The sequence below is a fragment of the Canis lupus genome, chromosome 3 (genome assembly GCF_011100685.1).
Source record: "Canis lupus familiaris isolate Mischka breed German Shepherd chromosome 3, alternate assembly UU_Cfam_GSD_1.0, whole genome shotgun sequence".
NCBI lineage: Eukaryota > Metazoa > Chordata > Mammalia > Carnivora > Canidae > Canis > Canis lupus.
In genome coordinates this window covers 33,569,882-33,597,733 of record NC_049224.1, presented here as the reverse complement: position 1 = coordinate 33,597,733, position 27,852 = coordinate 33,569,882, and the positions used below count along the sequence as shown (strand labels likewise).

At 38.7% G+C, this 27,852-nt stretch overlaps 1 protein-coding gene across 1 annotated transcript in view; it reads left to right on the top strand.

Moving 5' to 3' along the window:
* Window positions 1-27,852, top strand: part of GABRG3 (gamma-aminobutyric acid type A receptor subunit gamma3) — a 740,987-nt gene that overhangs the window by 330,054 nt on the left and 383,081 nt on the right. Inside the window, exons 4-5 of the mRNA XM_038532572.1 lie at window positions 4,238-4,458; window positions 6,450-6,532. Coding sequence (XP_038388500.1) covers window positions 4,238-4,458; window positions 6,450-6,532 — 304 coding nt within the window. The remainder of the gene's footprint in view (window positions 1-4,237; window positions 4,459-6,449; window positions 6,533-27,852) is intronic.

Here is a 27,852-nt window from a genome sequence, read left to right as displayed (position 1 = left end):
TACATAGTTAGCAGTCATCACTGTGAGGCTAAAACTCTGTCAACAAGGAGATAAGGTGCCCACTCTCCTCATCCAGTCTGTTCTGTCTGGCAGAATTGTTACTGTCTCATCCAGTATGCTTTTGAACTTGCTTGGGGTCTCTTGGCTCATTTATCTGCGTGGCTCATTCCTGTACCTCACTTAGGTCTTGGTTCTCAGTCACTTTCTCAATAGGAAGGCAGCACTTCCTCCCTGCATCCCCCACCCCTTTTCACCTCTTCCAGGGTACCAGTTGGTACAAGCTGGGGAGTGCTCCTCTTACAAACTTTTCTGGGTAACTTGGCACCCAAGGTATGTGTCTGGGATGAATCTCAACAGAGTGTCTGAGAGCCTGTGAAGGGGGAGTGCTCTTCAAACACCATCCCAGAAATGGCATACCCCAATCTGCTCACATTTCACTTTATCACAGGTAAGGAGGCCAGACGTAGCCCCAACAGAGTCAGAGGGAGATGCAGTTCTGTCATGTGCACATAGGGAAGGCTGCTTTGGTATTTGGCGAATCGGACCAATGACCACCATAAATCTGTATCTAGCTGCCAAATATTCTTGGTCTCTCATGTGTCAGGGAAGATACATCTCATTCTTCTTCAAATGAGGCAAACCAAAAAGCCCACTCAGTCCCAGCCCCAAGATCAAGGTTATGTGTATGTGTGCTGGCATCCACATTAATTCACATAGTTTTCCCTGGTCTACTGGTTTCTAAACTACAAAGAAAAGGTATTTGACTTATCACCACATGTGTAGAATAACTACAGTGACAGATAAGGTCCAGGATGATCACAATCAACCCACTAATTTGCAGCAATTCTGAGACCCCACTGGACAGATCCTGAGTGGGCTGTTCCCTGGAAGAAAGATCTTCTTTGATTAAATGTTAATTCTGCTCCCAGGGTACGGCTCCATAGGATTCTTCTCCCTGGCTCTTGACTCCATTGTTTGAGAATCTATTCTTTTCCTGCTAACTGCTGTAGCCACGGGAAAGTGGGCATTGGGGAAGAAGCCCACACCAAGTTCTAATCAGCTTCTCCAGGCCACAATCTGCCCTTTATAGATAAGAATGCAAGAGTGTATCTCATTCTCAAATAGTCACATACATCTCTTCCTGACTTGATGTTCCTTTGGCACTAGAACTCTTTTTAAAATATAGTAAGCTTCTTACCTAATAGGAGAGTTTCACATGTGCATAGCCACATTCCCAGATCTTTTGACAACACAATTCTAGGGTCTATTTTGTGTCTTTGATTTTGCGTGCCACTGTCTCTCTCCCATCCTTTTGCTTTCAAATGAACTCTTTTTACTCTTCTCTTAAATTAAGTACAGATGCCATGGCCTTATCTGCCTTCAGTAGAAGAATTATGCCTTGGTCTCTTATCCTGAAGCCACATTTTCACAATTAAGGATTTTATAAGGTGACAATTTAGTCCACTTAGAGATTTCTAGTTGTAGATCTGTTTCTGCAAAGCTGAATTTGAATAGGCTTTTTGATTCTCAAAGCATTTCTTGATATTATGATTTACTCATGGGGATGAGAAGCATTTGCCTGTTCTAGCCTTGCAAGAACCTGTGTTGGCTTTATCTTTCTTTTCTCTTTCATAACTGCTTTCAGACTGGCCAATTATCTTCTGAGATAATTTCTTTCTTATGTTACCAAGCAAAATCAGTAGCAGTCAAAACATTTTAATTAATGTTCCTTTTCCAACTTCTGCCCAAAGAGCTATATACTCATTAGACATGCTCTGCCTTATTGCAGGTGTCAACATTGCCAAACCCATGCATGACATGAGCCACCTTGCTTCCAGTCCTAAGCCAACACTATGTGTTATAGTTTTGTTTCAGCACTCTTTATTAATAACAGATTTTATTTTTTATTTGTATTGAGATAAAATTGATATCTAACATATTAGTTTCAGATATACAAATAATGATTTCATTTATGTGTATATTGCAAAATAGTCACTGCAATAAATCTAGTTAACATTTGTCACCATACATAGAAATATTTTTTTCTTGCGATGAGAACTTTTAATATCTATTCTTAGTGACTTTTGATTATGCAACACAGTATTGTCAACCATAGTCACAATGCTGTACATTACATTCCTGCGACTTATTCATCTCATAACAGGAAGTTTGTACCTTTTGATTCACTTCATACTTTTTCCCACCTCTGCTCTCAGACCCTACCCCTGTAATCCACCAGTCTGTTCTCTGAATCCATGACTTCAGTTTTTTGTTTGTTTAGTTTTATTTTGTTTTAGTTTCCACATATAAGTGAGATTATAGTTTCTTTATCTGACTTATTTTACTTGTTTTAGCACTGTTTGAAACCCATTTTTATTTATTTATTTTTAAAGATTTTTAAAGATTTATTTATTTTGAGAGAGACAGTACATGCATGAGTGGGGGAAGGGGCAGAAGGAGGGAGAGAATTCTAAGCAGATTCCCCACTTGTGCAGAGCCTGATGTGGAGCACAATCTTATTACCCTAAGATCATGACCTGAGCCAAAATCAAATAGTCTGATGATTAATTGAGTGAGCCACCCAGGTGCCCCCAAATCCATCTTAAAATTAGTATACAACAGGAACTAACACATATACATGCACACACATGCAAACTTCCTCTTAGTTTCCTTCTCTCCGTGCATTTCCAAGGTTAGAGTTTGTTAATGAAAGACATATGCAAAGTTCTGGAAGGCAATAATGAAGCAGAAGCTATTATTCCCCAGAAGCATGTTTAGGTGGACCCATAGAGTTGAGGATTTGAAGAGGACCCTCTGGATGTTGAGATTTCATTCAGCTCTGGAAGCTTCCACAGTAACCTGCTCCCAGCTGCTGCTTCTGGCATTTGTTTCCCCAGATGCTCAAATACTTAAGTAAGACTCAGACAGATTCTGTGTACATAATTCTTTCCACATTGGATACCTGGATAATTTTTCTCTTTTCTAGCTGGAATCCTAACTGATACACTGACCTCATTTTTCTGCTTGGTATGTGTAACCTTCAAACTTGTGGGTTTTTGTTTTGTTTTGTTTTGTTTTGTTTTCAGCTTAACTGTATGTTTAATTCCTAGGCTAGAATATGAGCTCTGTGAAGGGGGAAGTTTTTTTGTCAGCACAGTGCTGGGTTTCCAGTGGTTTGCAGGGCATGGCAGACAGTGTAGCAAAGAGATGATGAATGAATGGATTAGTTAATAAAAAGTAGAATCTAGTCAATTGAATTATCTACCTCAGAAAGGTTCTTGAGCTGGAAACTTGATGGAAAAGATTAATGTAGGATTCATTGAAAAGTACTGAACCCATACTCTGTAAGAGTAATTTATTATATCTTATATGTAAATAAAACTGAAAAGTATAAAAATCTAACAGTCTGCTTCTAGATTGTCTTTACTATGGACTTAATTGATGACAATCTTTTAAACTGTGTTTAGGGAAAGAGCTTCTGAGGTAGTCCAGTCTCAGGACATTTCTCTGGGTCTCATGGTGAAATTAGTCCTATCCCACATCTAATGGTTGCAGCAAAACCTTATTCTGTGCTGGGAATACCAAACGGTTTCAAGTTATGGAGGTCATGTGATCCCCACCAGCCTTCTACTGAATCAGGGTTTGGCTTGGGTGTCTGTTTCCTTCATAGTTCTTTGTTGTTGCTTGTTTCTTACTTTTATTTTTTATTTGGGTTGTGTTGCTTGTAAGGCTTCTAAGTAAAAATGGGAATTATTATATAAGCTAATACTTATGGATCAATGCCAGACACTAAGGGTTTTTCATTTAATCATTTCCTTTCTTCTTTATAACCCATTTAGGGGGTGGGCATTTTACCCATTTTACCAATTAGAACGAGACTTTAATAGGTCATATTACCCGGTAAAGCTGTACTTGTGAATGCAGGGGGATCTGCATCTGTGCTCTGAATTATGGTCTACTACCACTTGGCCAATTATCACATTTTATATGTTTATTACAATTTAAGACTTACAGAATCTTTTTTACATATGTTATCACATTATTGACTAATAATCCTGCTTACCATTTGTTAAAATGTTTACCATGTTGAGCCAGGCACTATACTAAGCCTTAACAGAAAGGGACGTGGGGGATAATGGTGTAAACGTGGAAGAAAACTAAACTTTTGACAAAGAAAATGAAGATACAGAAAATTCATTAATGAAACCACTTTGCCTCTCCTCTTGCTCTGTTTCAGGAATACCAAATTGACATATTTTTTGCTCAGACCTGGACAGACAGTCGCCTTCGATTCAATAGTACAATGAAAATACTTACACTGAACAGCAACATGGTGGGATTAATATGGATTCCAGATACAATCTTCCGCAATTCTAAAACTGCCGAGGCTCACTGGATCACCACCCCGAATCAGCTCCTCAGAATATGGAATGACGGGAAAATTCTTTATACTTTAAGGTAAGATGTTGATGGATTTTTAATCTCCGATGGGCTGATAATTTAGATCATCAGATAGGACCCTGTTCTCACTGCTGAGTTCTATCACTTCTCGCGTTCGACACGCAATAGCATCTTGAAAAAGTTTGTCTTAATGCCACTATGTGCGATAATAAAGGCATGCAAATGACCTGCAATGAATATAAACTCATTCCTTCATCAGAATCCATTTCTGCTGGAAGTGGATTGTGGAAATTGTCTTTAATATATTTAACTCATGGGTCCACTCAGCTAGGAAAATAAAGACGTCTTGGTGTATTACTTAACAAATATAATCATAGCCAAATTTAAGACCACAGGGAAAAAAGAGCACAGAAGACATTCCCTAGTGCATCCCTAATAGAAGTGGCAGCTACAGTGTAATGAGTCTTCCTGGGGGTCAGGCAGTCCTTACAAAACTGGGGAAGGTAAGAGAAACTGCACTTCAAATAAGTGAACTGACTTGCCTGTCCAAAGATGTCACTAGGAACTAGTGTTACCAGAGTTTAAAGCTGTGTCTGTATCTCTTAGAATTCTTTCCATTTGAGTGATCCAAGACTAACTGCACACCCAACTGTAATACACCACACATACCAACATCCCTGCACCTGGGCCAGCCTTTCTGTTGTCTAGACATTAGGATCAGGACAGTACCCCCAGACAATTTGTCCCCGTTGCTTAGTGCTATCTAGGAGCACTAGATATTTTCTCTCTCTTCTAACACTTTTTCTCACCACCTCTGAAGCGCCGTGGCTCCTCCCTGTATCTCCTGCTCCTGCTTTTGTGCTGCCTTTTCTCATTCTGCTCTTTCTGTCTCAGGACTTCCTCATTATTTCACTCAGGTTCCTCTCTCCTGCTGGTTTAGTTCATCCATTTCCACTACTATGCTGAGGTTTCCCACATGCCTACTTCAAACCCAGAACTTCCCTTCTGGGCTCCAGATGCTTGGAGCCACCTGCCCATAAGATGCCTCCTACTGAGTGTCTCAAATGCATGGCAAATTCAGCATGCCTCAGGAGAAGATTACTTCTCTAATTCTTCTGACACATGTGTCTTCCTGGCTCAGTGAAGCCCACCACCACCCCCTGGGGACTTCTTTTCTCTTTTCCCTATATTCAGTACTTGAGCTATTAATTGCAGGTGACTTTTGGCCATGCAGATAAATGTGTAACTCAGAATGGTAAACAAATATCCACAGCACAAATAAAAGTAGAAAGAAAATAAAATAGATTAAAATAGAAAGAAGTGGAAGATTAGAGAATTTCAACGCTCAGGGAAATAATAATTTTGGCAGGCTGGGAACAACAGCAACAAATCCACAGCAGGAAACTCTCCTGATGGATTACATTTAGAGAGCTGGAGTCTGTAACAGGTGTTTCCATATCAGTCTTAAAAGAGTGTGGATGAGACTTTGAAGTGAAGATGAGCCTCAGAATGGGGGCATGGCCTATGCTAGCATCCTTCATAGAAACTCTGGTCACAGTGTTTTCTGGTGTATACACACTTGTATAGCCACCACCTCCTTAGTCAAATGAGGGAGTTGTCCAAATATGAAGTCCCTTCTACAGGTAGATTAGTTTGGCATTATACCTAGTTAGACAAATACACCAATTTCAAAATGGAAGAAGGTTTTAATTCAATCAAACAGATTGAAGATGAAGACATATAAAATAACAGGGTTTTTTTGTTTTGTTTTGTTTTGTTTTTTGTCTCCTCTCTGACTTGGCTTATTTTTCTAGTCATAGTTTGGAATTTTAGTAATTGAAATTCTCTATGCTACCAATAGTTAGAACAAAATGACACAAAAGCCACTAAATGGTATCCCTGAATGGATGGCACCACTGCCAAAAGTGAGTTAAGTGCAATGCTCCCACTCTCCAATTGTGGTAAAGTGACTGTTCCTTGACCTTGACCTGGGACATTTCTGGGTTTCTCCTGGTTGACCTCAGGAGTAATCCTTGGCTCTCCTGCAGGCTCACCATAAATGCAGAGTGCCAGCTGCAGCTGCACAACTTCCCTATGGATGAGCATTCCTGCCCACTGATTTTCTCCAGCTGTGAGTACCAACTTGGGGTATAAATATTGTGTAAAGGAATGTCTATCTTCTGTTGATTTATGGCAGATGGTCATAAGATTGCATGCATCGCCCTGCAACAGAAAAAAATGGATAATGGTTTTGGTATTAGACATGTGGGGTTTTCACTCTATTATGTAGGATGCATATTACAAAATAGGTAGCTCTGAAAAAGTTGTGAGCAACTTGACCATTACTTATAATATTGAGAGTCAGAAATTGGTAAACAGACTTATCAAAGACCCTTATGCTAATGAGATGTGCATACTATTTAGAAGTATACAAAATTGATTTGTAATATTTTCAGGTTTAATATCATCTTCAAACAAGGTATTTGTCTTCTGAAAAGAAAGATAAAAATTTTTTATTTAAATATATTTATATTTGTCTTATGGTATTGTAGGATGCGATTTTTCAGTGTCTTATTTTCTAATATTTTACTTCTGATTAATATTAGCTAATGAGTAATCATTCACAAATTCTTCAAGACAATATCTAATGAATACAAGGATACATATAAAAGGAAATATCAAACTTATCAAAGGAAATATCAAACTGTGTTAATTTATAAAATCCTTTTTTAAATAAACTCCATATAGAACTATATCTGTAGAATTTAGGATAGTTTCTTGTAAATGTATTGATTACAAGTAACTAAATTTGACTCACAGAATTTAATTAATTTTACCTGCTTTCTATAAGATTGCATAGGGAGTTTGACAAACAAATGTGATTCAAATCTCAGGCAGAAGTTTTAGGACTCCCTTCACTGGACACTATAGTGAAAGTATAAAAATGAAATAAGAGATGAACACATAGTACAGTTCATTTTAGGTACAGAAAAAGGCAAAGTAGAAAGTAAAATTAATAAACTCCTAGATTGGGTAAAAATATTTTTAGAGAGATTAGTTTAATTAGTTGAATCCCAATTTAAAATAATATATTTCCTCAAACCATTATGTTTGTTGATAACACAAATTTTTAATGCCTAGCAAGTAGATGGCTAATATCTGTGAATGTATGGTAAATTTGCCTGTAGATTAATTTAGGCCTGTTGTTCTCTATTTATTTAATTACTTTAAAAGTTATGGAACGATTCAAATTGTCTATTTCTTTGTGAGTCAGTTTGGTGTATATGTATATAATTTCCTAGTGACTTCTCTACTCATTAGTGTTCTCAGTGAACCGAATTTAGCTACGCAGATCCTTCCAATGCTCTGATATGCTATTCATTCATCTATTTACCTTATAACTTCAGTGGTTGTTCTCATTATTGGACATCCTATTTTCTTTTTTTTTTTTTTTTACTTTTTCCAAACTTTTTAATGCTATTTGACAACATCTTATTTCCACACTAAATTTCTTTTTTTTTAATTTTTCTTTTTTAAATATTTTTTTATTGGAGTTCAATTTGCCAACATGTAGTATAACACCCAGTACTCAATCTGTCAAGTGCCCCCCTCAGTGCACATCTCCCAGCCCACCTCCCCTTCCATTACCTCTTGTTCGTATCCCAGAGTTAGGAGTCTCTAAAGTTCCATCTCCCTCTAAGATATTTCCCACTCATTTTCTATCCTTTCCCTTAATTCCCTTTCACTATTTTTTATATTCCCCAAATAAATGAGACCATATAATGTTTGTCCTTCTCTGATTGACTTACTTCACTCAGCATAATACCCTCCAGTTCCATCCACGTTGAAGCAAAAGGTGGGTATTTGTCATTTCTAATGGCTGAGTAATATTCCATTCTATATATAGACCACATCTTCTTTATCCATTCATCTTTCAGTGGACACTGAGGCTCCTTCCACATTTTGGCATTGTGGACATTGCTGGTAGAAACATTGAGGTGCAAGTGTTTTGGCTTTTCACTGCATGTGTATCTTTGGAGTAAATCCCCAGCAGTGCAATTGCTGGGTCATAGGGTAGTTCTATTTGTAACTCTTTGAGGAACCTCCACACAGTTTCTCCAGAGTGGCTGCACCAGTTCATATTCCCACCAACAGTGCAAGAGGGTTCCCCTTTCTCCACATCCTCTCCAACATTTGTTGTTTCCTGTCTTGTTCATTTTCCCCATTCTCCCTGGTGTGAGGTGGTATCTCATTGTGGTTTTAATTTGTATTTCCCAGATGGCAAATGATGCGGAGCATTCTCTCATGTGCTTGTTGGCCATGTCTATGTCTTCTTTGGTGAAATTTCTATTCATGACTCTTGCCCACTTCATGACTGGATTGTTTCTTTCTTTGCTGTTGAGTTTAATAAGTTCTTTATAGATTTTCGATACCAGGCCTTTATCTGATAGGTCATTTGCAAATAGCTTCTCCCATTCTGTAGATTGTCTTGTAGTTTTGTTGACTGTTTCTTTTGCTGTGAAGATGCTTTTAATCTTGAAGAAGTCCCCAAAGTTCATTTCTGCTTTTGTTTCCCTTGCCTTCATAGATGTATCTTGCAAGAAGTTGCTGTGGCCAAGTTCAAAAAAGGTGTTGCCTGTGTTCTCCTCTAGGATTTTGATGGAATCTTGTCTCACATTTAGATCTTTCATCCATTTTGAGTTTATCTTTGTATATGGTGCACGAGAGTGGTCTAGTTTCATTTTTGTACACGTGGCTGCCCAATTTTCCCAGCACCATTTATTGAAGACTGTCATTTTTCCAGTGAATAGTCTTTCCTGCTTTGTTGAATAATAGTTAGACCATGAGTTGAGGGCCCATTTCTGGGTTCTCTATTGTGTTACATTAATCTATGTGTCTGTTTTTGTGTCAGTACGACACTGTCTTGATGAATAACAGCTTTGTAGTACAACCTGAAATCTGGCATTGTGATGCCCCCAGCTATGCTTTTCTTTTCAATATTCCCCTCGCTATTTGGGGCCTTTTCCGATTCCACACAAATCGTAAGATGATTTGTTCCAACTCTCTGAAGAAAGTCCATGGTATTTTGATAAGGATTTCATTAAATGTGTAAATTGCCCTGGGTAGCATTGATATTTTCACAATTTTATCTCCCAATCCATGAGCATGGGATATTTTTCCATCTCTTTGTGTCTTCCTCAATTTCGTTCAAAAGTGTTCTGTAGTTTTTAGGGGATAGATTCTTTACCTCTTTGATTAGGTTTATTCCTAGGTATCTTATACTTTTGGGTGCACTTGTAAATGGTATTGACTCCTTAATTTCTCTTTCTTCAGTCTCATTGTTAGTGTATAGAAATGCCACTGATTTCTGGGCATTGATTTGTATCCTGCCAACTGCCGAATTGCTATATGAGTTCTAGCAATCTTGGGGTGGAGTCCTTTGGCTTTTTCTCTGTACAGTATCATGTCATCTGCAATGAGGGAGAGTTTGACTTCTTTTTTGCCCATTTGAATGCCTTTTATTTCTTTTTGTTGTCTGATTGCTGAGACTAGGACTTCTAGTACTATGTTGAATAGCAGTACTGAGAGTGGAACCCTCCCTGTCTTGTTCCTGATCTTAGGGAAAAGAGTCCCAGTGTTTCCTCTTTGATATGATATTTGCTGTGGGCTTTTTGTAAATGGATTTTAAGATGATGAGAAATGTTCCCTCTATCCCTACACTCTGAAGAGTTTTATCAGTAATGGATGCTGTATTTTTGTCAAATGCTTTCTCTGCATCCATTGAGAGGATCATACAGTTCTTGTTTTTTCTCTTGTTGATATGATCTATCACATTGATTACTTTACGAGTGTTTTTGAACCAGCCTTGCATCCTGGGGATAAATCCCACTTGGTCATGGTGAATAATATTCTTAATATATTGTTGGATCCTATTGGCTAGTATCTTATTGAGAATTTTGTATCTGTGTTCATAAGGGATATGGGTCTATAATTCCTTTTGGTGGGGTCTTTGTCTGGTTTTGGAATTAAGGTGATGCTGGCCTCATAAAACAAGTTTGGAAGTATTCTGTCCCTTTCTATCTTTTGGAACAGCTTTTTTAGAATAGGTATGGTTTCTTCTTTAAACGTTTGATAGAATTCCCCTGGTAAGCCATCTGGCCCTGGACTTTTGTCTTGGGAGGTTTTTGATGACTGTTTCAATTTCCTCCCTGGTTATTGGCCAGTTGAGGTTTTCTATTTCTTCCTGTTCCAGTTTTGGTAGTTTGTGGTTTTCCAGAAATGCGTCCATTTCTTCTAGTTTGCCTAATTTATTGACGTATAGCTGCTCATAGTATGTTTTTAAGATCGTTTGTATTTTCTTGGTATTGGTGGTGATCTCTCCTTTCTCATTCATGATTTCATTAATTTGAGTCTTTTCTCTTTTGTTTTTAATAAGGTGGCTAACGGTTTATCTATCTTTCTAATTCATTCCAAGAATCAACTCCTGGTTTTGTTGATCTGTTCTACAGTTCTTCTAGTCTCTATTTCATTGAGGTCTGCTCGAATTTTTATTAACTCTCTTCTTCTGCCTGGTGTAGGTTTTATTTGCTGTTCTTTCTCTAGTTCCTTTAGGTACAAGGTTAGCTTGTGTATTTGAGTTTTTTCCAATTTGGGGGGGATGCTTGTACTGCAATGTATTTCCCTCTTAGGACTGCTTTTGCTGTATCCCAAAGATTTTGAGTGGTTGTATCTTCATTCTCATTAGTTTCCATGAATCTTTTAAATTATTCCTAATTTCCTGGTTGACCCTTTCATCTTTTAGCAGGATGCTCTTTAAGCTCCATGTGTTTGAGTTTCTTCCAAATTTCTTCTTGTGATTGAGTTCTAATTTCAAAGCATTATGGTCTGAAAATATGCAGGGGACAATCCCAACCTTTTGGTATCAGTTGAGGCCTGATTTGTGACCTAGTATGTGGTCCATTCTGGAGAAAATTCCATGTGCATTTGAGAAGAATGTGTATTCATTTGTTTTTGGATGTAAAGTTCTGTAAATATCTGTGAAATCCATCAGGTCCACTGTATCATTTAAAGCTCTTGTGTTTTTGGAGATGTTGTGCTTAGAAGATCTGTCATTTGAAGAAAGCGCTGCCTTGAAGTCTTGCAGTATTAGTATTACTTAAGTATGTCTTAACTTTGGTATGAATTGATTGATATACTTGGCAGCTCCCACATTAGGGGCATAAATATTCATGATTGTTAGGTATTCTTGTTGGAGAGACACCTTAAGTGTGATATAGTGTCCCTCTTCAGCCCTTACTACAGTCTTTGGGATAAACTTTAATGTATCTGATATTGGATGGCTACCCCAGCTTTCTTTTGAGGATCATTTGAATGGTAAATTTTTCTCCAACCTTTCATTTTTCAGGCACTAGGTGTCCTTAGGTCTAAAATGAGTATCTTGTAGACAGCAAATAGATGGGTCTTGCTTTTTTATCCAGTCTGAAACCGTGTGTCTTTTGATGGGATCGTTAAGCCTATTCACGTTCAGAGTTACTATTGAAAGATATGAGGTTATTGTCATCATAATACCTATTCAGTGTCTGTTTTTGTGAATTATTTCTTTGGGCTTCCTCTTTCTTTTACAGAGTCCCCCTTAACATTTCTTGCAGAGCTGTTTTGGCAGTCACATATTCTTTCAGTTTCTGCCTATCTTGAAGCTCTTTATCTCTCCTTCTCTTCTGAATGAAAGTTTTTCCGGATAAAGTGTTCTTGGCTTCATGTTCTTCTCATTTAGGACCTCAAATATATCCTACCAGCCCTTTTTGGCCTGCCAGGTCTCTGTCGAGAGTCTGCTGTGAATCTAATATTTTCTCCCCATATAAGTTAGGGATCTCTTGTCCCTTGCTGCTTTAAGGGTTTTCTCTTTATCTTTGGAATTTACAAGTTTCAGTCTTAGATGTCGAGGTGTTGAATGGTTTTTATTGATTTTAGGGGGGGATGTCTCTATCTCCTGGATCTGAATGCCTGTTTTCCTCCCCAAATTAGGGAAGTTCTCAGCTATGATTTGTTCAAATATGCTTTCTGGTCCTCTCTCCCTCTCGATGCCCTCTGGAACCCCAATTAAACTGGGATTTTTCCTTCTGAGGCTGTCATTTATTTCCCTTAAACTTTCCTCATGGTCTTTTAGCAGTTTGTCTCCTTTTTTCTCAGCTTCCTTCCTTGCCATCTACTTGTCTTCTATGTCACTCACTCATCTCCCTCATTAACCCTCATTGTTAGGCCCTCCAGTTTGGATTGCATCTCATTTAATTGATTTTTAATTTTAGCCTGATTAGTTGTAAAGTTTGCTGTCATGAAGTCTCTTTAATCCTTTATGCTTTTTCCCAGAGCCACCAGTAGCTTTATAATTGTGGTTCTGAATTGGCTTTCTGACATCAAATTGTAATCCATATTCTGTAACTCTGTGGCAGAAAGTACTGTTTCTGATTCTTTCTTTTGTGGTGAGTTCTTCTCTCCAGTCATTTTTCTCAGTGCAGAATGGCTGTATGAGCAGGCTGTGTCAAGAATATGAACCACGAACTAAGTAAATTTCACCCTAGATGATTCTGCTGAGGTCAGAGATCAGAAATTGAAAACAAAGATCAGAACAAAATAAAAGGACCACTAAAGTGAAAAACAAATTTTAAAACAAAGTAGTAAAACATAGAAAGCCAGGAATCCTAAAGAAGAAGAGGAAAAAAAAAAAAAAACAGGAAAAGGAAAAAAAAAAAAGGATAAGAAAAAAGGTGGAGACTGGAGATGGTGGTGACAACATTGTAGTGATGGAAGAATGTAGTCTACCTGAGGCATTTTAGAGGGTCATCCTCTTGTTTCTAAGTATATTAAGTTCTGTATGTAGAAGATGCTCAGTTCCAGATTTATATAAACCAGAAATACTTGCAGAGTGCCCCAACATTGATCACTAAAACATAAATGAGATAAAAAGGGGGGCAGAATGGGAATGAGGAATCTCACAGAATGAACCAGCACAGTAAACAACTTGGTTCTGGGTGCATACTGGTCATGTTTTAGAAGGTATTAATTCTGCCATTGTAGAACAAAATGAGGCAGAGAAAAGAAAAAAAATACAAAGAAAAAAACAAAACAAAACAAAACATCTATTGTATATCTCCCAAAATTAAGTTGAGTATGTTGAAGGGAATGTAGAAGTGGCAAATATATCTAGGACCTGTAATTGTAGAAATATGAAAGTCAAAAAGGAAGAATCTTGAAAATGAAGAGGTGGTAAAATATTGTAGTTAAGGTGGGAAAAGAGAAAGAAAAATTGGGTATTTATAGTCTGATATAAAAATGAGTCGTACTGGAAAAAGCAAGAAAGAAAAAGGTACCCTCTGGTGCTATATACTGTAAATCCCTCGACTTCCCCTGGAGCATTCCAGGGCTGCTTGGTTAAGAACTTGCTCTTCCCCTGTCCTTCCTGCTGGTCTCCTGGGGAAGGGGCCTGCTGTGCTGACTCTCAAGGTGTGTGTACCTGGGGGAGCTGCCCTACCCCCTGCCAGGTGCCGGGTCCAGTGGCAGCTGTTTATCCTGTGAGGCCCCAGTTCCCTGGGAGCCTTGCCCTCCGAGGCACATGGTGACACCAAGAGGAACAACACTGGCGGCAGCCAGCTCTCCATCTCTGGAGTCAGCTCCCACAGTAACTACCACAACTCCCAGGCGGCATCCGCCTGGATGCTCCAGGGGCCGCTTTGGGGCACTGATCTTCACAGTTCAGGGAGCCCGGCAGCAGGAGAGTCCTCACTGCCCTGTGCCCTCCCTGCCTCCGTTTGTCCTTGGGGCAGCACGGGATCCTGGGCTGTGTCCCCTGGTGCCCTGGAAAACGGGGCCTGTGCTGCTAGAAATTTGATCCCGGCTGTGTCTCCCGAATGCAGCAGGGCACAGACCTCTCTGTCCGGAGCTGCCGCCTGATGGACCGGCTTCTCCAGAGGCCCCACGGGGCATGTGCTCCAGTCCTTTACCGAGATCGGCCGCATTGTGTGGGGCGCTCTCCCCTGGGCTCCCCTCCTCTATAAGTGACCCTGGGAGACTAGAGGCTCTACTGCCCCTCCTGCTATTCTGTTCGATTTCACTGCTGAGCTTCTTTCGGTCTGGGAAGAATCCAGTGCTAATTTTTTTAAAGTTCCGGGCTTCTCTGCAGCTGGGCTTTCCTGTCCCAGAGGCTCCTTGCCTGGCTTTAGCCTGGCTCCTCACGGGGCCCCTCCCCCACTTGATTCTTTTTTTTTTTTTTTTTTCCTGCCTTCCTACCTTGTTAGAAGTGAAAACCCTTCTCTCTGTAGCATTCCAGATGTTCTCTCTAAATCTCAGGTCAAACTCTTAGGTTTTCAGGATGATTTGAAAGTAATCTAGGTAAGTTGGTGGGGCCAGGTGAGGTGAGGATCCTACTCCTCCGCCATCTTGCCCTTCCCACATCCACGCTAAATTTCTAATGTTGTCTTCCATTTATTCAAATTTACAAAATTTTCCAATATCTCTGTGGGAGCAAGTTGCAGAATTTGTTGTTTTGTTTTATTCATTTACATGGTAACTTATTTACTTTTCTGTTCAATAATTTGTTCATGTGAGCTCATGTTTTTTGGAATTTTTTTCTGTGGGATTTCTTTGGGATTTAGATTTAAAACAGGTTTTTCTAGGGATGCCTGGGTAGCTCAGTGGTTGAGCATCTGCGTTCAGCCCAGGGCATGATCCTGGAATCCCAGGATTGAGTCCCACATTGTACTCCCTGCATGGAGCCTGTTTTCTCTCTACCTGTGTCTCTCCCTCCCTCTTTGTGTCTCTCATGAATAAATAAATAAAATCTTTAAATAAATAAAACAGGTTCTTCTAAAGAAGTTTTCCTCTGACTCTGCTTGGTGTCTCTATAACTTTAAAGTTTAAGCCTGGATTCATAGGTCACATAGTGTGAAGTCTAGCTACATAACTGTGATTTTAGGCTGTGATTTTACATTCTTAGGAAGGATTTTTTTTTTCTTTTCTGTTATTCCAAGAGTGAAATCAGGACAAGGAATCTTCTTTTAGGGAGAATCTCTCCTGATTCTGCATCATGAGGTTATATCCTTTCCCTATGGTAGCAACCCAAGTACCCAAGTGTCCATGGATATACATACTGTCTATATGAGGTACAGTTTAAATTTAAAGACAAATCATTTGAAAGTGAAATGATGAAATAAGATAGATCATGTAAATAACAGCCAAAAGAGAGTTGGATTAGTTATATTAATGTAAGACAAAATACATTAAAGAAAATTGTTATTGAGGCAAAAAGACTTTTTATAATAATAAATAAAATGTGCCAGCACATCAAGAAACTCACAGTAATAACAAACATGCATGCATCTAATAATAGGGAATTAAAATACGTAAAGCAAAAATTGACAGACCTGAAGGGAAAAACAGATATTTTGACAATAATAGATACTTTAATAACCCACTTTCAAAAATGGAGAAAAACTATAAATAGAAGGTTTGGCAGGGAAACAGAAGACTTGAAAAATACTTCAAAGCAACTAGATCTAATAGATATCTATAGAACACTCAACTGAACAACAGAATACACATTGTTCTTAAGTGCACATGAGGCTTTCTGCAAGATAAGCCACATAATGAAACCTGTCAATAAATTCAAAAGTATTGAATTAACATTACAGAATACAAGATCAATATACAAACATTCGTATTTCTATAAACTAGAAATGAAGACCTTGAAAATGAAATTAAGAAAACAATTACATCTACAAAAGTATCAAAAAGAATACAATATTTAAGAAAGAATTTCACAAAATAAATGTAAGACTTGTGTGTTGAAAACTAAAAAAAATCAATGAAAGAAAGGAAAGAAGATCTAAACAAACTTAAAGGCATTTATGTTCATGAACTGAAACTTAATATTTTTAAGGTGGCAATGCTTTCCAAAATAATCCACAGACTGAGTGCAATACTTATCAAAACCTCAGCTGGCTCTTTTTTCCCTGAAATTGCCAAGTTGATTCCAAAATCTGTGGGAAAATTCAAGAAATCCATAATAGCCAAAACAATCTGGAAAGAAGAACAAATTTAGAGAACTCACATTTCTGATTTCAAAACTTACTACTAAGCTATAATAACCGAGACAGTGTGGTGTGGTGCTGCTATAAAGATAGATATAAAGTTATACTCAAATGCCCACCAATTGATTAACATAAACACAATTTGATATACTCATAAAATAGAATATCATTCCAACATAAGTAGATTTGGAAAAGAGACAAATATCCCATGCAGAAGAATTCCAAATAATTTATGTAGATATTCCACCTTCATGGAGGTGGAACATAACTCCTCACCCCTTCAGTCAAGGATGAGCATAGTGACTTCCTTCCAAGAGATTTACCATGTAAAGGGATAAAACAAGCTATTTTATAGTGGAGATAACTGAGAGTCATTATTTCAGCTAGTTGATTAAGGTCAACATCAATAGTTATGAGTCATATTGATAGTATATACCCTTGATGTGATGTGGTAATAATGGCACTTTAACCCTGTAGTCTCCCTCCTAAAAGCCCATAACCCCCATATAATCATAAGAAAAACACCAGAAAAATCCTAATTGAGGTACATTCTACAAAAACCTGAACAGTACTCTTCACAACTGTCAATGCTATTGAGAGCAAGTTATGTCTGTGAAACCATCATAGCCAATGTGATACCTTGAATGGCATTCTGAAATAGAAAAAGAGCATTAGAGGGAAACTGATGAAATCTGAAAAGAGAAGTATGGACATTAGTTAACAATAATGTATCAATATTGGCTCATTAATTGTGGCAAATGTAGATATTAATGTAAGATATTAATAATAGGGGAAGCTGGGTATGGTGTATTGGGAACTCCCTGTAGCATGTTTGTAATTTTTCTGTAAATTTAGATCTATTTTAAATTTCAGCAAAAGAAACAGTCAACAAAACCAAATGACAGTCTACAGAATGGGAGAAGATACTTGCAAAGTTCTTATCAGATAAAAGGCTAGTATCCAAAATCCATAAAGAACTTATCAAATCAACACTACTAAAAAAATCTTATCTTTGAAAAGATAGAAATGTGAGTAGTCATACTGAGCTGGCATCATAGGCCCAATTCGTAAATAAGATTGTTCCGAGTTGCTGATAAATGAATATTTTAGGGGCTTACGTGAAATAATAAGGTGAAAAAATGACAGATCAAGATCCCATGCCTCTTCCTTCACTTCAGGGAAACAAACTTCTGAATTATTATTGGAAATTTCTGAAGACCCTGGGCCGGAAGTTCCAGTTTAGAGATCTCGGTGGTAAACAATCTTATACAGTGATTCTTACATATTTTGTGCTAACATATCACAATGAGAGTCTTAACAAACCTAGCCATTTCACATGGCGTTTTACATCTATCAGCTACATAATTCGTAATCCAGAGTTTAAAAACTCCTCATCTAGTCCATTTTGCTTATGTGTAAATAAAGAAACAGAAGCAGATGCTCTCACTGTCCTACATTAAGGGGAGGCAGCTTTAGAAATGGGACTTTGTACTTTTTTTTTTGTACTGTCTACTTTTCCTTTGACTTCTGGAAAGTGCTTCTTCCACTGTATCAAACCAGTTACTATTAACTCTATCTCCAAAATATGTCCCCTAACTTGTTCACTGCTGTTTTTACTTGTTGGGTTTTCCACTCCCACTCTTAAATTTCAGGTTCCAGGCATCGACTTACTAAAATATATATCTGTCTAAATCAATCTGGTACTTTTAACCATTCAAAAGTTCTTTCCTCTGATGATTAGTATCAAGCTTGAATGTTTTACCACAACCTACAACCTAGTTGGATTCTCCTTATCCAACTTCATCTCTTTCCACTCTCTGTGTTAAAAGTGTATGCTTTACTATTCCTTTTATGGATGTTTATCTCTTTTTCACTCAAAATACAGCTCTATATAACACTAATCTATATCCTTTATATTTTTATTTTACCAAACTATAGACTAAAGGCACCCTCAATAGCTTGATATAGATCAATTCAAACACAAAGATCTAGTATCTATGGATTTTACTCATAGAATTTTAATTGTATGTTCCAAACCAAAAATAGTTTATTCTATAGTAGTTTTTAGTTATATGATTTAACAATATTTCACTAGCAGAACATTACATATGAAAGGAGTAAAGTATAGTCATTGTGATTAGAATGAAGGCCTCTAAATAGGATCATAATCATCATGACAATAGGATCATCCTCCATATTCGTATATGATTGCTTGATAAGAAGGGATGTTTGCTAGCTCTTTTAGCACTCCATGAGCCAATTCAGGAGATTAGCTATATGCTTGGTGAGAAATGGCATCTGGTGGCTAATGTTAGTTGTACTTCACTTTATTCAAATTCATGAGAAGTCTCTGTGAAGAAAGGAGGATACACTAACCCTGTTTGGGTTTTTTTTTTTTTAGGAATTTGATGATCTACTCAGTAACAGTACCTCACATGAACCAAAATAAACTTCAAGCTCACCCCTACATTTTCTGTGAGCTGATTGCTGATATGCTCTGCTTCCTTCTGATGTTGAGATCTGACAATTCTTTCTATATCTCTTTTAATTTCTGAAACTGTTATTCTATCGTATTAAGAGGGATATTGCTTTCTATTCCTGATCTATGGATTATTTGTAAATTGTTTTTATAAAGATAAGTTTAAAAGAAATATTAGGACCCACAGAAATAGTTATCTTGATCATCCTTCAATATTATTTTCCACATTGTAGTCTAATATATCAGAAATTTCTGTTTCTATTTTTCCCTATCTACTGCCCCTGCTAACTCCAAGAAAGTTTGCATTTTATATGAATGCCAAGATTTATCTAAGCCCTTCTTAGCTCTGTACCATCTCTTCTACACCATAGGCTAGGGTTTGCAAATGCAATGAACAACAACAAAAACAAACAAGCAAAACAAAACAAAAAGCAGTTGTATTGAGAATTTCAGTGAATGAATCTGGTCATATCTACTTTTTTTTTTCCATAAGCATACAGAAAACAGCATGACTAAATGCTTGACAAGTAAACAGCAGCCAAAATTTAATTTCAGGCTCCAGGATACAGCAGGTCATGGTGAAGATTATGGTAAACTACATAAATTGCCTGTGAGAGAACCACTTTTCAATGTTGGCCAAATGTTACTTCGATGGAACACAGGAAAGATTTTTTTTATGTTTCAAACAGGAGATCTGAATTTTTATATGAAATCTTCCATTATTTTTAAACGTTGACAAAAAAAATTCACTTAAAATTAAGTGTATGACTAAAACATTTTGAAGGTTAAAACTCTACTGAGCAAATAAAATATATTAATGAGCTGGATTCAATCCATAGGCAACAGCATAATCTCTGTATTAGTTTTTTCCTCTATTTTACGTTTCTTTTAAACTACGTAACTGTTTCCTCTGAGTAGCATTGTGGTCTCTTCATTTTCTAAAATCTTTATTTTCCTATTAACAGTCTTTGTTCTTCATTTATCATATTTCTTAGATCAGTGTTAGCAGAAATAGAATGCAAACCAAGGGTGTAATTGTAAATTTTCTAGGGGGTCACAATTTTTCAAAGTGAGCCCCATGCTCAGTGTGTTTGGGATTCCGGCACCCTCCTAAGGAGTTACATTTTAAAAAATTAAAAGAAACATGAAATTAACTTTATTGCTATTTTTATTTAACATGATTTATACAAAATACCATCATTTGAACATGAAATAGATGTGAAAAATAATTAGATGTGACGAGGGGCAAGACGGCGGAAGAGTAGGGTCCCCAAGTCACCTGTCCCCACCAAACTACCTAGATAACCTTCGAATCATCCTGAAAATCTATGAATTCGACCTGAGATTTAAAGAGAGAACAGCTGGAATGCTACAGTGAGAAGAGTTCGCGCTTCTATCAAGGTAGGAAGACGGGGGGGAAAAAAGAAATAAAGAAACAAAAGGCATTCAAGGGGGAGGGGCCCCGCGAGGAGCCGGGCTAAGGCCGGGGCGAGTGCCCCCAGGACAGGAGAGCCCCGTCCCGGGGAAGCAGGAGCTGCACCGACCTTGGTGGGGGAGGGGGAAAGGCGCTCCCAGGGAGTTAGAGCAGGACCCAGGAGGGCGGGGATGCCCTCGGGCTCCCGGGAACACTAACAGACACCTGCGCCCCGGGGGAGTGCGCCGAGCTCCCTGAAGGGCTGCAGCACGCACGGCGGGACCCAGGAGCAGCTCGGAGGGGCTCCGGCAGCGGCTCCGCGGAGGGGGCTGCGGGGCGAGAGCACAGGGCGCCGGGACACAGCCCAGGATCCGGCCTCCCCCCCGACAGGCAGAGGCCAGGAGGGCCCAGGACAGCAAGGACGCTCCTCCCCCGAGCTGAGCAGATCAGCTGCCCCACCCCGGAGCCTCCAGGCCCTGCAGACGGAGAGCTCTGCAGTCACTGCAGGAGCTGACTCCAGGGCTCCAGAGCTGGCCACCACCACTGCGGTTGTTCCTACTGGGGCCTCACGGGGTAAACAACCCCCACTGACCCCTGAACCAGGCAGGGGGCAGAGCACCTCACCCAAGTGCTAACACCTGAAAATCAGCACAACAGGCCCCTCCCTCAGAAGACCAGCAAGATAGACAAGTTCCAGGCGAAGTCATGGGACATAAAGTATACAGAATCAGAAGATATTTCCCCGTGTGTGTGTGTGTGTTTTATTTCTTTTTGCTTCCCCCACCCTTTTTATTCCTTTCTTTCTTTTTCTTTCTCTTTTTATTCTTCTCTTTTCTTTCCTTCATTCTCTCCTCTCTTTTTCTACTTTTTCCAATACAATTTATTTTTGGCCACTCTTCACTGAGCAAAATGACTAGAAGGCAAACCTTACCTCAAAAGAAAGAATCAGAAACAGTCCTCTCTCCCACAGTGTTACAAAATTTGGATTACAATTCAATGTCAAAAAGCCAATTCGGAAGCACTACTATAAAGCTACTGGTGGCTCTAGAAAAAAGCATAAAGGACTCAAGAGTCTTCATGACTGCAGAATTTAGATCCAATCAGGCAGAAATTAAAAGTCAGTTGAATGAGATGCAATCCAAACTAGAAGTCCTAATGATGCGGGTTAACGAGGTGGAAAAACGAGTGAGTGACATAGAAGACAAGTTGATGGCAAAGAAGGAAACTGAGGAAAAAAGAGACAAAAAATTAAAAGACCATGAGGATAGATTAAGGGAAATAAACGACAGCCTGAGGAAGAAAAACTTACGTTTAATTGGGGTTCCCAGGGTGCTGAAAGGGACAGAGGGCCAGATATGTATTTGAACAAATCATAGCTGAAAACTTTCCTAATCTGGGAAGGGAAACAGGCATTCAGATCCAGGAGATAGAGACATCCCCCCCTAAAATCAATAGAAACCGTTCAACACCTCCACATTTAATAGTTAAGATTGCAAATTCCAAAGATAAAGAGAAGAGCCTTAAAGCAACAAGAGACAAGAAATCCCTGACTATTATGGGGAGGACTATTAGGGTAACAGCAGACCTCTCCACAGAGACCTGGCAGGCCAGAAAGGGCTGGCAGGATATATTCAGGGTCCTAAATGAGAAGAACATGCAACCAAGAATACTTTATCCAGCAAGGCTCTCATTCAGAATGGAAGGAGAGATAAAGAGCTTCCAAGACAGGCAGGAACTGAAAGAATATGTGACCTCCAAACCAGCTCTGCAAGAAATTTTAAGGGGGACTCTTAAAATTCCCCTTTAAGAAGAAGTCCAGTGGAACAATCCACAAAAACAAGGTCTGAATAGATATCATGATGACACTAATCTCATACCTTTCAATAGTTACTCTGAACGTGAACGGGCTTAATGACCCCATCAAAAGGCGCAGGGTTTCAGACTGGATTAAAAAAAGCAGGACCCATCTATTTGCTGTCTACAAGAGACTCATTTTAGACAGAAGGACACCTACAGCCTGAAAATAAAAGGTTGGAGAACCATGTACCATTCAAATGGTCCTAAAAGAAAGCAGGGGTAGCCATCCTTATATCAGATAAACTAAAATTTACCCCGAAGACTGTAGTGAGAGATGAAGAGGGACACTGTATCACACTTAAAGGATCTATCCAACAAGAGGACTTAACAATCCTCAATATATATGCCCCGAATGTGGGAGCTGCCAAGTATATCAATCAATTAATAACCAAAGTTAAGACATACTTAGATAATAATACACTTATACTTGGTGACTTCAATCTAGCACTTTCTACACTCGATAGGTCTTCTAAGCACAACATCTCCAAAGAAACGAGAGCTTCAAATGATACACTGGACCAGATGGATTTCACAGATATCTACAGAACTGTACATCCAAACTCAACTAAATAGACATTATTCTCAAGTGCACATGGAACTTTCTCCAGAATAGACCACATACTGGGTCACAAATCAGGTCTGAACCGATACCAAAAGATTGGGATCGTCCTCTGCATATTCTCAGACCATAATGCCTTGAAATTAGAACTAAATCACAACCAGAAGTTTGGAAGGACCTTAAACTCGTGGAGGTTAAGGGCCACCCTGCTAAAAGATGAAAGGGTCAAACAGGAAGTTAAGGAAGAATTTAAAAGATTTGTGGAAACTAATGAGAATGAAGATACAACCGTTCAAAATCTTTGGGATGCAGCAAAAGCAGTCCTGAGGGGGAAATACATCACAATACAAGCATCCATCCAAAAACTGGAAAGAGCTCAAATACAAAAGCTAACCGTACACCTAAAGGAGCTAGAGAAAAAACAGCAAATAGATCCTACACCAGATCAGAAAGAAGAGAGTTAATAAAGTTTCGAGCAGAACTCAACGAAATCAAGACCAGAAGAATTGTGGAACAGATCAACAAAACCAGGAGTTGGTTCTTTGAAAGTATTAATAAGATAGATAAACCATTAGCCAACCTTATTAAAAAGAAGAGAGAGAAGACTCAAATTAATAAAATCATGAATGATAAAGGAGAGATCACTACCAACACCAAGGAAATACAAACGATTTTAAAAACATATTATGAACAGCTATACGCCAATAAATTAGGCAATCTAGAAGAAATGGACGCATTCCTGGAAAGCCACAAACTACCAAAACTGGAACAGGAAGAAATAGAAAACCTCAACAGGCCAATAACCAGGGAGGAAATTGAAGCAGTCATCAAAAACCTCCCTAGACACAAAAGTCCAGGGCCACATGGCTTCCCAGGGGAATTCTATCAAACGTTTAAATAAGAAACCATACCTATTCTACTAAAGCTGTTTGGAAAGATAGAAAGAGATGAAGTACTTCCAAATTCGTTCTATGAGGCCAGCATCACCTTAATTCCAAAACCAGAGAAAGACCCCACCAAAAAGGAGAATTATAGACAAATATCCCCGATGAACATGGATGCAAAAATTCTCAACACGATACTAGCCTATAGGATCCAACAATACATTAAGAAAATTATTCACCATGACCAAGTAGGATTTATTCCCAGGACACAATGTGATTCATCATATCAGCAAGAGAAGAACCAAGAGCCATATGATCCTCTCATTAGATGCAGAGAAAGCATTTGACAAAATACAGCATCCATTCCTTATAAAAACTCTTTAGTTTATAGGGATAGAGGGAACATTCCCCAACATCTTAAAAGCCATCTACCAAAAGCCCACAGCAAATATAATTCTCAATGGGGAAGCAGTGGGAGCCTTTCCCTTAAGACCAGGAACAAGACAGGGATGTCCACTCTCACCACTGCTATTCAACATAGTACTGGAAGTCCTAGCCTCAGCAATGAGACAACAAAAAGATATTAAAGGCATTAAAATTGGCAAAGAAGAAATCAAACTCTCTCTCTTTGCCGATGACATGATACTCTACATAGAAAACCCAAAAGACTCCACCCCAAGATTGCTAGAACTCATACAGCAATTTGGCAGTGTGGCAGGATACAAAATCAATGCCCAGAAGTCAGTGGCATTTCTGTACACTAACAATGAGACTGAAGAAAGAGAATTAAGGAGTCAATCACACTTACAATTGCACCCCAAAGCATAAGATACCTAGGAATAAACCTAACCAAAGAGGTAAAGGATTTATACCCTAAAAAGTATAGAACACTTCTGAAAGAAATTGAGAAAGACACAAAGAGATGGAAAAATATTCCATGCTCATGGATTGGCAGAATTAATATTGTGAAAATGTCAATGTTACCCAGGGCAATTTACACGTTTAATGCAATCCCTATCAAAATACCATGGACTTTCTTCAGAGAGTTAGAACAAATTCTTTTAAGATTTGTGTGGAATCAGAAAAGACCCTGAATAGCCAGGGGAATTTTACAAAAGAAAACCGTAGTTGGGGGATCACAATTCCAGATTTCAGGTTGTACTACAAAGCTGTGGTCATCAAGACAGTGTGGTATGGCACAAAAACAGACACATAGGTCAATGGAACAGAATAGAGAATCCAGAAGTGGACCCTCAACTTTATCTCTCTTAATTCTGGGAAATGAACCCCGGGTGATGGAAGGGGAGGGGGTGGTTGGTGGGGGTGCCTGGTGATGGGCACTGAGGGGGGCACTTGACAGGATGAGCACTGGGTGTTATTCTGAATGTTGGCAAATTGAACACCAATAAAACATAAATTTATTATTAAAAATAATTAGATGTTTTAATAAATTAGTGAGGGATAATTTCTTTTTAAAAATATTTAATTTATTTATTCATGAGAGACCCAGAGTGAGGCAGACACAGGCAGAGGGAGAAGCAGGCTCTCTGCAGGGAGCCTAATGTGGGATTTGATCCCAGATCCAGGATTTATGCCCTGTGCCAAAGGCAGATGCTCAACCTCTGAGCCACCTAGGCATCCCAGTATGGGATAATTTCATAAGTCCTCAACATCCAATGTGCATTTTATGTTAACCTCGTTTTTTAGTTTGGAGTAGCCACATTTCAAGTGTACAGTAGTTTATCTACAGCTCATGGACAACTGTTGTTGGAAAGCAAAGTCTTAGACTCTCCCAGAGGTTTTCAAACCAGCTACTCATCTCCTTTAAAACTGTGTGTTTTGGGGATGTTTGGGTGGCTCAGTGGTTAAGCTTCTGCCTTTGACTCAGGACGTGATCCCAGGATCCAAGATCAAGTTCCACATTGGGCTCCCTGTGAGGAGCCTGCTTCTCCCTCTGCCTGTATTTCTGCCCCTCTCTCTGCATCTCTCATGAATAAATAAATAAAATCTTTAAAAAAAAACCTGTGTTTTGTTTAATATCAATAATGTTCTTGATTCCTCTTTCCTATCTTACACCCTATTTAGGAAGTTTACCTAAATACCTAGGTATAAATTTAATCAAAGATCTGTATTTTGAAAACTATAAGACATTAATGAAATATATTGAAGAAGACACAAATAAATGGAAAAATAATCCATGTTCATGGATTGAAAGAATCACCATTGTTAAAATGTCCATATTACCCAAAGCAATCTAAAGATTCAGTGCAATCTCTATCAAAATTCCAATGGCTTTTGGAAAAAACAGACACAGATCAATGGAACAGAATAGAAATGCCATAAATAAATCCATGCATACATGCTCAATTAATTAACGATAAAGGAGCCAAGAATATACAACAAGGAAAGACACTCTCTTCAATAAATGGTACTGGGAAAACTGGAGAGCCACATGCAAAAAAAAAAAAAAAAAAGAAAATTGATAACTATCTTATATCCTACACAAAAATTAACTCAAAATGAGATAAGTACTTAAATGTAAGACTTGAAACCGTAAAACTCTCAGAAGGAAACATTGGCTGTAAGTTCCTTGACATAGGTCTTGTTGATGATATTTTGAATCTGACACCAAAACCAAAACTAATAAAAGAAAAAACAACTGGGACTGCATTGGAATAAAAGGCTTTTACGCAGCAACGGAAGCCAAACAAAATGAAAAGGTACCCTATTAATGGAATAAAATATTTGCAAATCATATATACAGTTAAGGACTAATATCCAAAATACATAAAGAACTCCCACAATTCAATAGCAAAGCAAAACAAAACAAAACAAAACAAAAAAACAATTTGATTAAAAATTTCCTTTAGTAATGCCCCCAGGCTTCCCTTCTATCTTCCTTAGGGGGAAAAAAAAAGATTTTAATTATTTATTTGAAAAAGAGAGTGAGAGAGACAAGAGAGCATGGGCATGGGGAGGGACAGAGTGAGGAAGAAGCAGACTTCCTGCTGAGTAGAGAGCCCAAGGAGCAGGGCTCAGTCCCATGGCTCCATCCCATGGCTCCATCCCAGGACCCCAGGATCACCATCTGAGCCAAAGGCAGATGCTTAACCGACTGAGCCACCCAAGCAGCCCTCTTCTATCTTCCTTTTAAAACATACCTGCCAGGATGCCTGGATGGCTCAGCAGTTGAGCATCTGCCTTTACCTCAGGGAGTGATCCCGAAGTCCCGGGATTAAGTCCCGCATAGGGCTTCCTGCATGGAGCCTGCTTCTCCCTCTGCATGTGTCTCTGCCTCTCTCTCTCTCTCTCTCTCTCTCTCTCTGTCTGTCTCTTATGAATAAATAAATAAAATCTTTAAAAGGGATGCCCGGGTGGCTCAGCGGTTGAGTGCCTGCCTTCCGCCCAGATTGTGATCCTGGGATCCAGGATCGAGTGCCGCATCAGGCTCCCTGCAAAGAGCCTGCTTCTCCCTTTGCCTATGTCTCTGCCTCTCTCTGTGTGTGTGTCTCTCATGAATAAATAAATAAATCTTAAAAAATATATATTTAACAAATAAAACATACCTGACATGATGAGATACAAAAATACCAAAGGGCAATGGAAATCAGTTTCATTTGATCAAATTCCCCAGTTCTGTGGCTCTGAAGCTAAATTCATTGCTATTAAACATTGGTTCACTGTGTTTGTATCCCTTCATGACCACAGGATCCCTGAAGTATGTTGACTTGGAAAAAGATTCTAAAGGCATCCAGGAGGTTCATGCTCCAAGTTAGGTCTCAGAACCTAGAGAGAGGACACCATCTTCGTTCGTTGAGTTGTATCCCTTCAAGGGAGAAAGTCAGGCTGAATAGGACTTGAAGGCTTCACTTAGCCTCATCACTATCAAGTTCCAGCAACATCTGATTGTGCAGAGGTACAAACAAACCAGAAAGATTTATTTGTAGAAGTCACTAATGCCTTCTGTATTCCTATGTGTGTAGCAACCAGAGTACAGCCAAGCGTATTTATTCTAAACCTTTGTTGATGTGACCTGGAGAAGGAGCTAAGTATTCTTGGCTCATCCAAATGCTTTTATAACTGGTGTGTGTCTTAAAATAAGCTGAGTCAAAAGTGCTTGTTTCCTGAGTGCTGCCCAAGTGCATTAATGAGGTGGCCTTCTGCTAGGTAGAGCA